The sequence below is a fragment of the Xiphophorus hellerii genome, chromosome 18, assembly GCF_003331165.1.
Source record: "Xiphophorus hellerii strain 12219 chromosome 18, Xiphophorus_hellerii-4.1, whole genome shotgun sequence".
In the NCBI taxonomy this organism is placed as follows: Eukaryota; Metazoa; Chordata; class Actinopteri; order Cyprinodontiformes; family Poeciliidae; genus Xiphophorus; species Xiphophorus hellerii.
The window spans coordinates 12,558,323-12,572,490 of NC_045689.1; the positions used below are offsets into that span (position 1 = coordinate 12,558,323).

The window sequence follows — 14,168 nt, forward strand, 5'->3', positions numbered from 1 at the left end:
GCGCCGTACGGTATGGTAAGTAAAATGATCTTAAAGAAGGGAGGCTTGGTAAACTGGTAGATGTTCAGTGACAAGCTTCCTTCACGCTGTTCTCGTAAGTAATAAATACAGCCGTAGAAACGTAGAACACAATTTGTAGCCGCAATTGTACGAACATAAATGAGTATAGAAAATTGAACGCTCAGAGTGGTGTTTAATTTAATGCTAAATTAACCTGCCATAAAAGGGGTGGACTCAAAAAAAACCCTCGAAGATGTGCCATACTCAGCGTCATTGATACATTTGTGCACGGTGCATGAGCACCACCTTGTGGATAAATATAATAAAGCAGGCAACTTTGCCATTCACAAAACTGTAGACACCAAGTTGTGGCAACGTGTAAATTTAAAAAAGATGATCCACCTGATTACTCCTATTATCTGATATCTATTCATAAAAGTAAATTATCAATGGAGACAGAATACAATTCAAGTTGTTATGTTTGATTTACAATTTCAAATATGTATGCTTCGCAAAAACCTCCCCCCCCCACATTTACAGCCACCAAAGCAAAATCAAAGTTTTGATTTAACTGTCAAAGAGTATTTTACTGGAGCAGTGCTGCCATGTTAGAACTAGTTGCTAATGTTCATTAAATATTTGTTAGCACAGATCTATAAATATCGCATGTCACCGAATGGCTTTAGAGCGGCGCCACTGCTGCGAACATGACACATACAGTAAAAAAAAAAAAAGAAATCTAACATCGACGCTATGTCAGGTCTCCTTCGTTCCTTCCTTCCTACTTCTTTATTACACAGCTAAAATATTGCTTTGCAATTTGCATTAAATTAAATGAAATTCCTCATATCCATCAAGAGGCCAGAAAACAAAACAAAAAAACAATGTCTCATACATGGAAGAATATAGCTGAAGTGGTGAAGAGGTTGAAGAGAGTTTTGCTTGGGGCTCATTCAGTGCAGACACATGTCTGAAAAAATCAATTACAGATCTAGACCCGAGCCATCACCTCTGATTAGTTAATAATTTAGGATGTTCCCTGCCAGGCTTCATAGATAATGAGATAAAGCATGGTCAATTCATGTGTCATCACTTAATACACACCGGTCAACCACATTTATTGGCACTCCTGGTATAGATGTATAAAATCTTTTCAAATGTATCTTTTACAGCAGACATAATGTTTTTTGTACAAAATTAGCAGTTGGTATGGATTGTATGGGATCTTAAAAATCTCCAATGTTCACTGTTAGAGAATAAGAGCAAAATGTAATATTTTGGGATCACCTAGTCCCCATAACAGCTACTAGACGTCATCTGGCCAACTGTTTTTTTGGGAATCATACCAGAAAAATTGCTTTTCTGTCCTACCATCCCAAATATAAACATTTAAAGTTTGTTCATAGCTACATAAACTCACATGACACTGAAGATTAATGTCTGGGCAACAAACTTTCCAGGTAAATTTTGTTCAAAACAAAAAGTGAATATGTGGAAAATGACATTTTGCACAATGTTAGGTACAATGGAGGTTCTATTATGCTGTGGGGCAGTTTTGATTCCAAATGCCATGGGGAACTTATAAGAGTACATAAACCAATGACATACACAGAAATGTGGACCCCACTGGTAATTTGATTGTGGATCTCTGGAAATTTCAGATGGATTATGATCTAAAATATATCACCAGATCAACAAAGAAATGGGTTCATCAGACTAACATCAACCATCTCACACAAATATCTAATTCGCTATGAAGAATGAGCTGGAGAGTAAAAAGTGTAAGAAAGGACTGGGAACGCTGGAATGTGTAAAGTGGCTGTGCGTAGTGGAAAGTTCAAAGATCAAAGTTCTCGAAGAAGATTTCTGTTTTCTTGTCAAAAGGACATTATAAGCAGCAGGGGTACCAACAATTGTGGTGGGTTTTAATATGGGCTATAAGGGCAGTTTCCCAGGGCAGCATTGCACAGGGTGGCGTATAAGCACCAGATTATAAATCTAACATCTATGTGCTGTGTCCAGGACTTATTTTCTAAAGCTTTTATGCATATGCAGTCTAAACGGGATGTTAGGTTGCGACAGACAGAGGGACTCGCCCACCTTGCTATTCATGTAAGAACCAGCACTGCCACAGGTGATTTTATAAACATAAAATTAGAGAGAATGATCTTACTCCTGAAAGGAAATGGACTCAAATTAAACGCTGGACTTTTATAATTTTCTTATGCTACTGAAATAAAAGAAGATTTTATTTTATGGCATGTCCCCCCTTTTTTATAATGGGTACCAATAAATGTCTTAATTATCTGTAAACTCTGCACAGTATTATTTAACACTTCAATATATGTTATAGGAGTTTCCAGGCTGAACCTTTCAGATAGATAATTTCCTTCATTTGCATATACACTCCTACCACCTCTTTAATTAAAACTTACATTGGAAGCTAAAGGTATTCTCGTAATCTAATTTATCACCAGATTAGACAGTAATAGATTCATAGTCATCCATGCAACATAACTCTATAAACGACCCCCCCCCCCCCCCCCCCTCCCCCTCCACCCCTCTGTAAATTGGGATGGGGGATGGCTTTGCCCTTACAGGTCCGAGGCGGGCCTGTGGTCCACTGGCACCGCTATCCCCTCTGGTACTTGTAGTGCCCACCGCTTCGCCGTGTGACAAGCAGACATGCGCAAAAAACTACACTTCCCCGAAGCTGTCACTGAGCGCTCCCGTCTCCCATTGGCTGGCTCGGTCCAGCCGCAGCCCCAGAGAATGAATGAAATTGAAATAGCTGCTACATTACATGTACAATACCGGGCTCTGCGGTGTTGCATTCTATCATACTATACCAAAATGGCCACAGCGGTGCAGAACCCCCTCAAATCGTAAGTACTGGGCATATTGTGGGCTTTTGCGCCTTTTTCGTGTGTGTTTGTGCATGCTGTCAGCGCAACCTCGGCGCTTTTGGAAAAAAATAATAAATCACAGATAATTCTCAGCATGATCATCAGCATGTCTACATACATACAATGCACACAGCAGACACTGGGATAATGTCAGGGGATGCGAGTGAGCAGAAAAGTTGCATTTTAAGGATCTCGGTTTGGGGATGGAAGTGTTTTGTATGTGCGCTCCGGTGCAGTTCATAAAATCATTCTCCTGATCCAACAGCAGCGTGTGTGTGCAGGGATATGGAGGAATGCTGGAGGTAGGTTTGGGTGACCCGGCATGTCCCTTGCCAGTGTAACCAGCCAAGATCACGGTCAAAGTCAGGCTGTGGAGACGAGCTGGCCGCAGTTCTGGATGGCTTTAAAGCAGCTTGAACTGAGCACTGTTTCTAGACCAGGAGGAGGTAAACACAGCCGCTGATTTTAGGATGCAGCTTTACCTTCCGGACCCCTCGGAGATGGACAGGCGGGATAAATACGCCGGTCAGAGAGCTGCGCTCATCCTACGCGCGTTTAAGCCGCATTTACACTAACCTTGTATGCATACAGCATCACGTTTGCTTCTATATGGAGATCCGCTTTGCGCATTGGTTTTTAGTGGTTCTACTTCTTTTTTTTATTATGATGAGGATGAGACTTATTTCAGAGCAATGCAGAGGTTGCCCGCCTTATGGGCTCCCGGCCAAAAAGGTTAGCGGATGTGCACCTGTCAGTGGGTGCTTACACTAATCCAGCCAAAATATTCCACAATGGCTCCGATACGAGCCAACCGTGATGTGCTGGAGCGCTCCAAACCGCTCCGGCTTTAAGCAGTTTGAAACAAAGAAAAGTCAGGAAGGAGAGCTGTGTGTGGCAGCAGGGACAGACATCGGATGCATGTGCCGGATCTGTAACTACCTGAGACCAGATTACACATATGGATCGTCGTTGTGCTTTTCACTCTGATGTGCAGACACGAGAAATTTCGTGCGATCCAGCGCGCGGCCAGCCTACATGTGACTGCTTTGAATATCACTTCACAGGAGGCAGGAAACCGGGGTGCTATGGTGCTGATTGGAGGACTGCTCTGATTGGCTGTCAGGGTATTTTAGTGTTTTTGGTTGATTGCTGTTGTAATTAAACACCAGCTAGTCCCCAGAAATAAAAGATTCCCTTTTTAGTAGAATAACTTTAACTCCAGAATCTCTACCCATATAGATTCTGGCAGATTTCAAATTTTCTTTAAAAGCTTTAATATAAGAAGACGAATGTATGAATAGCATTTTAAATATTTTTGTAGCCTTCCTGCCTTGAGCAGTGATAAATTATTCATATCAAGATCAAAGACATCAAACTGGATGTGTAAAATTCACTCTAAAGCAGGGTTTTAGAAATATTTTAAAAACAAAGACACAATGGTTACACAATTCACATTTTAAAGTTTCCTTTGCATTGGGTATTAGCAATTAGCTTAGCATTCCCAAAGCTGCAGTCTTTGTTTTCAATGGAGAATGTAGCTCATTATTTATCATTAAAAAAATCCACAAAGAGCATTTTAAAATTCAACATACTAGACAATTTTAAAACTCAAAGGACTGAAACAGGAACCTTTCCTTCCTCTGTTCTTCCTCCCTGCACAGTGTTGCTCTCTCTCGCTCTCTTGCAGCACGAATGAACTTCGTCTAGACGTATTTTAAACAAGTAGAGCTTCCTTTCAAAGTGCTTTTGACAGCTGTGGCTTACTTTGAGTGGCAAAATACAACTTAGAGTATTATTTGAGTATTCTTCGGTCAACAGCCTAAGTATGACATGTTTGGAAAAAGATCATAGCAGGGGTGCCCAAAGTCGGTCCTTGAGGGCCGGCATCCTGCGTGTTTTAGTTCTCTCCCTGGTTTAACGCACCTGGGTCAAATAGAAGGCCTAAGAAGAACACTGACATGGTGAAAAGGTTGTTGGTACTACCAGGGAGAGAACTAAAACGTGCAGGATGCCGCCCTGGAGGACCGACTTTGGGCACTCCTGGTTTAGAGTTTATGACCAGCTGGTAGTCAAGGCTGATCAAACACAACAATCTCACTGTTCAGAAAACAAGATGGTTTCTTTGGTGAAACACCAAAGAAATGCCTTACAGTAGTTTGTTTTGTAATATTGGCAATATAACTTTATGTTTAGGATGGCACTGGGGGGCACCACGGGGTTAAACAAACAAAAGCTTAGCTGAACAAGTTGTTAATTTTTTATTTTTGCTAGTCAACAGTTGTTGAAATGTGTTGTTCTCGCCAAGTGGCTGCTGTTGCGGAAGTTGGTGTTTGATTCACATCTTATAAACTGAGCCTGCAGAGAATAGTGGAATAGTGATAGTGGAATATTGCCTTCACCCAATATGTCCACTATCCACTGTATTCCCACTTTATTGTCCCTAAAAATGGGGTACAAAAGAGACTAAAGCTGATGCAAAAGTTGGTTTCTGATTCAAGATTGATTTTTAAGATTCCGAACTGCATTTGATCTGCTGCAGAAATTAGTTATTTTGCAATGAATGAATGTAATTTTTGAAGCCATTACACATATATATGTTGATTATGTCATCATCATGTATAAGCAAGTGTGAAGAGCACAATATATTGACTAGTCTGACATGCATCGAACTATTCTACAGTGATTATAGGTGCTTAATCAACAGAGAATTGAAATTCTCTGTTGATTAAAACTCTAATCTACATGTAAAAATTGGATTTGTAGGTTTCTCTTAACATTGTCAAACCTATGACCCAACTTGTGTAGCCCTTTTGCTCAGTGTCTATTTTTTGGGGTATTTGTTTGGTTGTTTGCGGGGCGGCAGAAAAAGGAGCTCACCCTGGGCATTATTTATGCCAGAACTAACGTAAACAGTCATAAATAAAACTGTTTATGATAATCTTTTACCAGGTTTTGGACATAAATGAACACATGAAACATTTCGTCTCCTTCTCTGCCATCCTCCCCTATATCGTCTTTGGTCCATGGTATGCTCATCCAAGCAAAGCAGAAGTGTGGCCAGATTGCTCCCAGAGGCCCTCGGTGAGACCATGTCAGGGGATTAAATTGACTGATTTGCATGAAGTCAGAGGGGGAGCAGAGGTTGAGCAGAAAAGAAGGAGAATAGGGTTGGTTAAAAAAAAGGTGCACAGGGAATGCAGAGTAAATGCCAGACTGAGGGCCAGTGACTAATGAACAACAGCGCACTTTCAAATGGTGGTCCTATATTGATTTTTAAGTGCTTTAAGTTAGACAAAGGAGGTAAAAACGAGGCACAAAACAAGGCAGCACAAGCTGTCAGCCAGTATCAGCTCTGCAGAGATGTTAGATCACTGAATCAGTGTGGGCTCTGTGAAACTGCAAAGCTGAATGTATGTAATAGACAACTCAGCCACAGCAATCGAAGCTCCTTTTAACATCTCCTTGGCTATATAAATGCCATCGTTACCCAGTATGGCTTTAAGTACGTTCCAGTTACAACACTGAAATGGGCTTTTAAACAAGCCCTTTTAATTAGCACGTCCTCAAACAAACTTGCTACAAGAGGCTCACAAATTAGAGGCCTATCCTGCTAAAAATGGGCCAAACAACCAGCGAGATTGGGTTCAAAGTCAGCTTTAATAGGGTGGCTGGCTGTGAGCCTGGGGCGAAAACAATGCCTGTTCTGTCCCTAAATTTCTTTAAAGATTGTTCAGGCTCAGGAATAAATTCACTGATAAAATGTCTTATTGATGCCAAATAAACAGATCTTTCAGTGTTCAGAACAACATAGTCTCTAGTCAGAGCCACAGCCTCACCATATCTAAGCTGCTTTAATACATGAGCTACGTAAAGTAGTGCAATTTCACCACAAACAATATTAAAATTGATGTCTTCCCCTTCCAAATAGTGCATGCATATTGGGAATCCACCATATTCTGCTCCATCAAGATGAGCTTTGTTACATCTGCCGTGATGTCAACATCTCATTTAATTTTTTAACTGATTTATTTCACATTCAAGGCTCAACTATAGAGACATTTGAATGAGTGTTCCTTATCGGGTGAGATAAATAAAGTATTAGTCACAACGTAAGTCCAACTTTAGTTTCTCTTTCAGTTTCAAGCATCTAACATGCTGAGCTGGGAGCTTCTTCATAAGTGTAGATGCGTTGCTGTTGAGTGAGATTGAGCATTGCTTTTATTGTGTCCTTACTGCAACATCCATCCATCCATCCATCCATCCATCCATCCATCCATCCATCCATCCATCCATCCATCCATCCATCCATCCATCCATCCATCCATCCATCCATCCATCCATCCATCCATCCATCCATCCATCCATCCATCCATCCATCCATCCATCCATCCATCCATCCATCCATCCATCCATCCATCTTTTTACATTCTTGTCCCTAGTGGGGTCGAGTGGGGTGCTGGTGTTTTTCTCCAGCGAGACATTTCGGGCGAGAGGCGGGGTACACCCTGGACAGGTCTTACTGCAACATTTGAATTGAAAATACGTCTCTTCTGTAGCAGTGGTAGACATAAACAACGCGTGTGGGAGCTGCAGCTCTCTTGAAATGTTCAACTTGCCAAAACAAATTTATGGCAGCCTGGCTGGCTAGTTTTCAAGCTGTGCATGCCACAGATTCAGTGTGTAGTCAGGCGTTATTTTGCATCATGACTTCCAACACTGCTGAAATGAAAGGCAGATAGATGATAGTCTGACAGGGATGTAAAGTTCCTAAATATCAATTGTAAAGCAATTTAAAATTATTGCCCACTCTATCAAGTCTTTATTGAAAAGCTGCATATTAGACAAGACCGTCAGACCAAATGAGTAAGTCAATAATTGTGTCTCCATAGTTTGTTTAATGGCATATTTCTTTAACAAACCATGTAAAATGATTGATGTAAGGCTCAAACAGAACATAATCTCTTATATGGTCAATATGATTGTACTACTGATCTGTGAAACTGTAGAGAGGGGGAGTGGTTCTTTCTTCCGTTCTGTATTTTGGACCTTTGCAGTTTTGGTCATGTCGTACAGTACATCCTCAGATACAAAATGTAGCCATCTGGTTCAGAAAGTTTTGTACCTGCTAAAGTTAGCATTAGACAGTTTGTGATTTCTAGTCATTTTCTATGTTTTACTACAGTTTATTGTGGTGAAACATGGTTCCGGCACAAATTATTCACTTTTATTTGAGAAGTGATCTGAATCTGTCACAATTCAAAAGAATCACCTTGCCCAAATAAACTAAACCAAACTTTCGGGAAGTTTTAAAAATTAAATGGCACGTAGGTGGAAGTAGGTGGAATAATTGATATCTGATTTTTTACCGACATGTTTCATAAAAATACTGGACTTCAAGAAAAAATCAGCGTATACAGTAGTTTAAGTAGATGGGTATTAAATAGTTTATTTACAAGTATAAAATGAAGGGATGACATGGGAACAAAACATTTTATAATCAGTGTGGAAATGCCATGACTCGCTAACCGTTAGCCACTGATGATGCTAAAGTTAGCATCTGTTTTTGAGTGTTTTGTCGGATTAAACAAAAGCTTTAATTACCTCTTGTTCAACAGGTTCTTTCTACACTTCCTTTAAAACACAACTCGAGCTTCATAAAATCTATGTACTGTTTACAAAAACTCAACAAGGAGTTATTTTGTTGCTTTTTAGACAAACATGAAAGCATAAAACAGTATGTGGACTAGTATAACCTGGTCATTAATTTACTCTGTTTGCATGATTTCAGTGGCGGTGGAAGATGGGCTTAACTGGAGGAGGGCCTCAAAAATCAATGTCAGCTTAGGGTCCTAAACAATCTTGGGCCGGCTCTGTCAGTGGCTGACGAGTGGATCCACTGTGCATTTCCCTACCAGTCTGTCGCTCTGCTGGATTAGAGAAACGTTTAATCTCTCTTTCTATCTATTTCCCTCTGCTTCTCTCTCCATCCGATTTCCTCTCTTCCTCACATCAACGTCGCTGCCCTATCTGCATCTTTTCCTCCCTTCTTCCTCATCACTTGTTTTCCTTTTGTTCAGCCACTTCCTTTCCATAGTCCCCTCCTCTTTACCTTCTTCTTTGGCTCAAATCATTAAACCCCCACCACTTCCAAATCACTCCTCCCCATTCTGGATTAATGCCTGTGTTGATATTCAGCAGAAACTATAACTGAGGACAGTTTATATCCATTTTTTTTAGATCCCTGTAATTCCTTTTAGATAGCTTATACTTAAGAGCTTTTTAGGGGGATCTAGACACAAATCTATTGACAGGAAAGGTTTATAGTCTACTGTTACCAAATTATATAATGTTTCACATTCTGAGATGGGATATAAATATCCCGTCTCACTATATCGGGATTAGAAAATGACTAAAATCTTTAAAAATGGAACAAAGCGCAATTAAATTCATTTCTACGGCTTCAGCCAGAACTCAGAATGTGGGGATGTGGTGTCTCTCAGCGATATTACTTCTTTGTGCTGGTTAGAAGGGGCAGATGCAGATAAGCGCATGCTGCTGTATTGGAGGCAGTTGCAGCAGGGCCTATATAATATTACTTGTGCCCTGCCTGACTGAGCCCAGCTAAATGAGTTCCATGTAATAACCGGCTCTGTGTGCAAACAGCCCTGTGTGATGGCTCAGGCCGCAGCCTGCCAGTTCTAGAGCTTTCTTTCCCCTTACCAGTCTCACCCTCTCATTCCCTCACTCACTCATTTCTACTCTGCCTCCGGTACACATGCATACACACACACTGTTGCACTCATTTCTCCTCTCCGAGTTTTCTTTTTCTGTAATCTTATGGGAGTGAGCCTGAGGTCTGATGTTTTTAAGAGGGTTACTTTTTCCGAGTTTTTTCTTTCATCATCTCCATTACTTAGACTTTCTATATGTTGTAGTTCCCTTTTTATTTTTAGGAAGGTAAGAGCGAAAGAAGCTGAGAGAGGGAGAAAGAGCGAAGCATAGATAAGTATTTATAGCGCTATGACCTATTTCTCCAGTGCTACCTAACTGACTGTCAGTCAGCTCCACTGCTTGGGGACCTTGCGTGCTTTCCAGCCAGCAAATTTAGGAAAATTCAGCATGAATGTTAGTGTAAATTTGAAGAGGACTGTGTGGTGGGAAAAGATGGGGATAGCTCAAACCAAATCTATTTTGTTCTCAGTCTGTACCAAACAGTTTCTTGATTCATTCCGAGAGAATTGGGTCCAATCTAGTTAAATGCCATTACCAGACCTGATACTGACGTTATTTCTGGATCACCATGGCTGTTGCTTAACGGCGCTGTGTTGCTGTAGGTCATATTTTATCTTATTTTTTTTGGATTATTATTCTTGTTTGAGCTTATATCAAAAGATGAAATAAAATGAAAGATTTTCCAAGTGAGCATTAGACCCAATTTCAGTATCTAATCTATACATAAGACATGAGTCAATAATAGATTTATTCATAGTCGTAGTTAATTAAAACCTATTAACTTATGCCAGGTTTAGACCAAGCCAAAGCCTCTGGTCTCAAAGTGGTCTAAACTTAGAATTTAAATTAAAAATTCATAAGGTCCTCAAAAAGACAGAGGAAAATGCAAAAATGTCAGAAAGCATAAAACATGCCATTTAGTGAGACAATCCAGCTGCACTATGAGATGCTTCCATGATATCATCATCAGAGTCCATGTTCACGTCTGTTGGGGTTGTGTATGAAGAATTGTGATTTCCAAGCAGAATACACCACACACCACCGTGAAAAAGTTGTTTGTAACAGCGAGCATGCAGCTCTGACAGAATGTAGCCACGGCAGGAAAGAGGAACAGAGTTTCAAAAAAATAATTGCTAACAATACACTCATGCCCTGGATTTATATATCATTTGTGCTAGAGTAGCTATCCTGACACATAGCTTTGTTACAAAAACACAGGCAGCTAGTTGAAGGGTCATGAGTTTAAAGCTGGCTACTGTTCCTTCTATTTAATACTTTTTTGGGCACTAGGCTAAAATCAGTCCACATTTAGACTTCTAATAACTCCACAAAGCAACTTTATTTACTTTTGGTAAACTAAAATATGAAGAACATGACTTATCAACTACTTTGCTCGATTATCTTTGTTTCCTCCCCTGGAAATACTCTTCCAAATCTCCAGGATGTTTGATCCAAAGGTAGTAGGAGTAATTTAAGAAGCACAGAAATGTGCCGATTCAGAAGTAAAAAGAAACGTTGCTGCAGTGACACAATTTGAATGATCTGTAATCTCTGTTTCTAATTGCTATTAATACTAAAGTTAGCATCTGCTTCTGAGCTTCCCATTGAGTATAAACTTTTGGGGCAATCTCACAATTTTTAAAAAGTCTGAGCTGTATTTGATTGTCTCTACTGACCAAAGCTGACATGGATGATCCTAAGCATTTTTAAAATCTAAACTGACCTGATCAAATCTTCATTTTGTTTGTTACACCTCAAAAGAGGGAGCACTTTAGAATCACCTGAGACAAGAATAAAAAATATCATTATATGGTTGAGCTAAACCTGTACTGGAATAATCTACCGTAGTTCTAAATTTCTTAAAACAAAGTTTATCATTCTTGAAATCTTTTTACATGAGATTGGTAGCAATACTTTTCCATATTTTTACTTAAGTAAAAGTAGTGATAGAACAGGTTAAAGTACTTGCAGTGACAGAGAATATACTATTTACTGTACATTTACTTGACCTCCAAATGGTACAACAGAGAGAGAATATCATTAAAACAACAAAGCTTGGGTACAAGCAATCTTTTTTGGTTAAGACATGTTATTTGATTTAAGTAAAAGTCAAAGTATAGTGAAGTAAAACCAGTCCTAAAAATAAAATTTTTCTAATAAGTTACTTGAGTTAATGTAACTGAGTAAATCTAGCTACTCCCTGCTTTGGTGAAAAACAAAGATACAGATTTTTTTTTAGCGGTCTTGTTTTCGTGAATCCAACATCAAGGATTATCTAATCTGGTCAGTTTGCTGCTCCTTCATGTCGACATGCAGCGACATGGAGGAGCAGCAAGGTGCTTCAGCACAAACAGGAAGGTTAACTGGATTACAGGAAGCTGGTTTGTCTGATCTGTTTGAGGTTTCAGACTCGATCTCACATGGAATAAGTAGAACCTGGAAATGTTGGCGGTCTGCTGTAAGACTGGGTCAAAATGCAGGAAATGCTTAAAATCTTATTTCTGTTAGCATCTCACATGCACACCTGGTGTATCATTAATTCATTTGCTGAATTTAACACCTTTAACAGACTGTAATATCAGCATTTTTCTCCAAAAAGAGTTTATAGTCACATTTTTTTAAGAACTACCATCACATTCTGAGGTCCATATTGCTCCTACCCCCATCCCCTTCAGCAGTCTGTAGATCAGGTTGAGCAGCTCCGCAGCTTATAATAATTGAAGTATGGAAAAGGAAGTGTACCTCTGAAGCTTTTTATGCAATCATCACTCTTGTAAATATAAGTGCAACTGAAGTCAAAGGCAAAATTGCAACGATTTAACTGACGGTGCCTGTGAGGTTTATTCATGCTAGCTTAAGGCAGGGGTGAATTACTCGTATCAAGATATACCAAAAATTTTAAAAGTTACAGTTTCAAAATTGCCTGAAATGTTTGAAAGCTTAAATACTTTTTAATGAGATGCCAGAGAAAAAGCTGGAGTATGCAGAGGTTTCTCAATCTGTATGGAGCATAGACTAAGCCTCCTCTCCACAAAAGTGTTGCTGTGCACTGCCGATTAGCTGGTTTAAATTAACAGTTCTTAGCAAATAAGAACAGCTAAATTAATAATATCCTTCTCAATAAAACACTTGTCCTTCAAATTTTGGTAGGGTTATATTAAATGTTTTTGCTGGTGTATTTTGGCCTTTTAACACTGAAATGTTTGGAGAATTAAAAATAGATTGAAATGTATTTCTTTGGACAGTTTGCTGTGTTTGGGGGAAATGTGAAAGGTCCTCTGAACTTTGAAGTGGGTCTTGATTTGCTTGCAAGTGAACCCTAGGGCAGTTTGCAAAAATGGGTGGAAATGCGTTCTCGTGCAGAGAAACATTGACATGTCTTACACTTCACTTCAGCGCCTCTGCATAGCAGTCTCTCTGTTGTTTGGTTCACTTTTTAAAAGTTTAGTGTGAAAATGAATCAGATCAAGAAAAAAAAGTTTCCACATCCATCCATTTTCTTACACCCTTGTCCCTAGTGGGGTCGGGAGGTGCTGGTGCCTATCTCCAGCGAACGTTCGGGGTGAGAGGCAGGGTACACCCTGGACAGGAGGCAGGGTACACCCTGGACAGGTCGCCAGTCTGTCGCAGGGCAACACAGAGACAGACAGGACAAACACTCACACCTAGGGAGAACATGCAAAATCCATGCAGAAAGACCCCGGCCCAGGAATCGCACCCAGGACCTTCTTGCTGCAAGGCAACAGTGCAACCAACTGCGCCACTGTGCAGCCCCTTATGTTTCCACATATTATTTCATATTATTTCATTAGTAACTAAAATGTATCGGTTCTAAATAAAAGCAGTTACCTTGTTGCTAGTTTTAAATGTGTACATGCTGAAAATCTGTAATATTTTTATACTCAGTACTTATACCAACTGGCGTACTGGCATACCAAAAACTATGCTGAATGAGAAAAAGTGTTTAGAATTAGAAATTCTATATTTAATTGTAAATATGTGATTCTAATCGCTCTATAAAACTGGATCAGAGCATCTCTATTTCCTCTGTGCTTCTTTTGGGTCCATATGAGAAGTTTATGAGGGTGGAATCAAAAAAAAAGGCTGATTTTCTCTGCAGTGCTTTAATAAGGATGCAGACTGAGGTGAAGAGGTGGGGGTGGTTTTTGGTAGGGTACCATACACACGCCCGCACACCCCCGCATGCACACACATTGCCAGCACAGAGAAGTGCACGCACAGAATCAGAGGTTGGGAATCCATCGCTATAATAAGAGGCCAAGTGCAGTGGTGATAAATCTCACCTGAAGGAGCTGTTCAGAGGCAGATTGCCTTACCCTGATGTACTACCCTCGGTACACTCTGCAGCCAGCCATGGGCTACAGCAAACACACCCACATGCTCAGACCAGGAGAGCATTGCACACAGGACGCATAAAGAGGTGTGCACTAACAGTAGCCTGCATGTGGATTTATGCACAAACAGACCCTGTGATTTAGGGACTCCCAGAGAAACCACACCCAGTGGACA

The 14,168-nt window shown here is 40.1% G+C and overlaps 1 protein-coding gene across 1 annotated transcript in view; it reads left to right on the plus strand.

The window, feature by feature from the left end:
- The first annotated feature begins 2,752 nt into the window (after positions 1-2,752).
- Positions 2,753-14,168, plus strand: part of dpf1 (double PHD fingers 1) — a 64,182-nt gene continuing 52,766 nt past the window's right edge. The window contains exon 1 of the mRNA XM_032545518.1: positions 2,753-2,885. Within this exon, the coding sequence (XP_032401409.1) occupies positions 2,773-2,885 (113 nt within the window). The 5' untranslated portion in view covers positions 2,753-2,772. The remainder of the gene's footprint in view (positions 2,886-14,168) is intronic.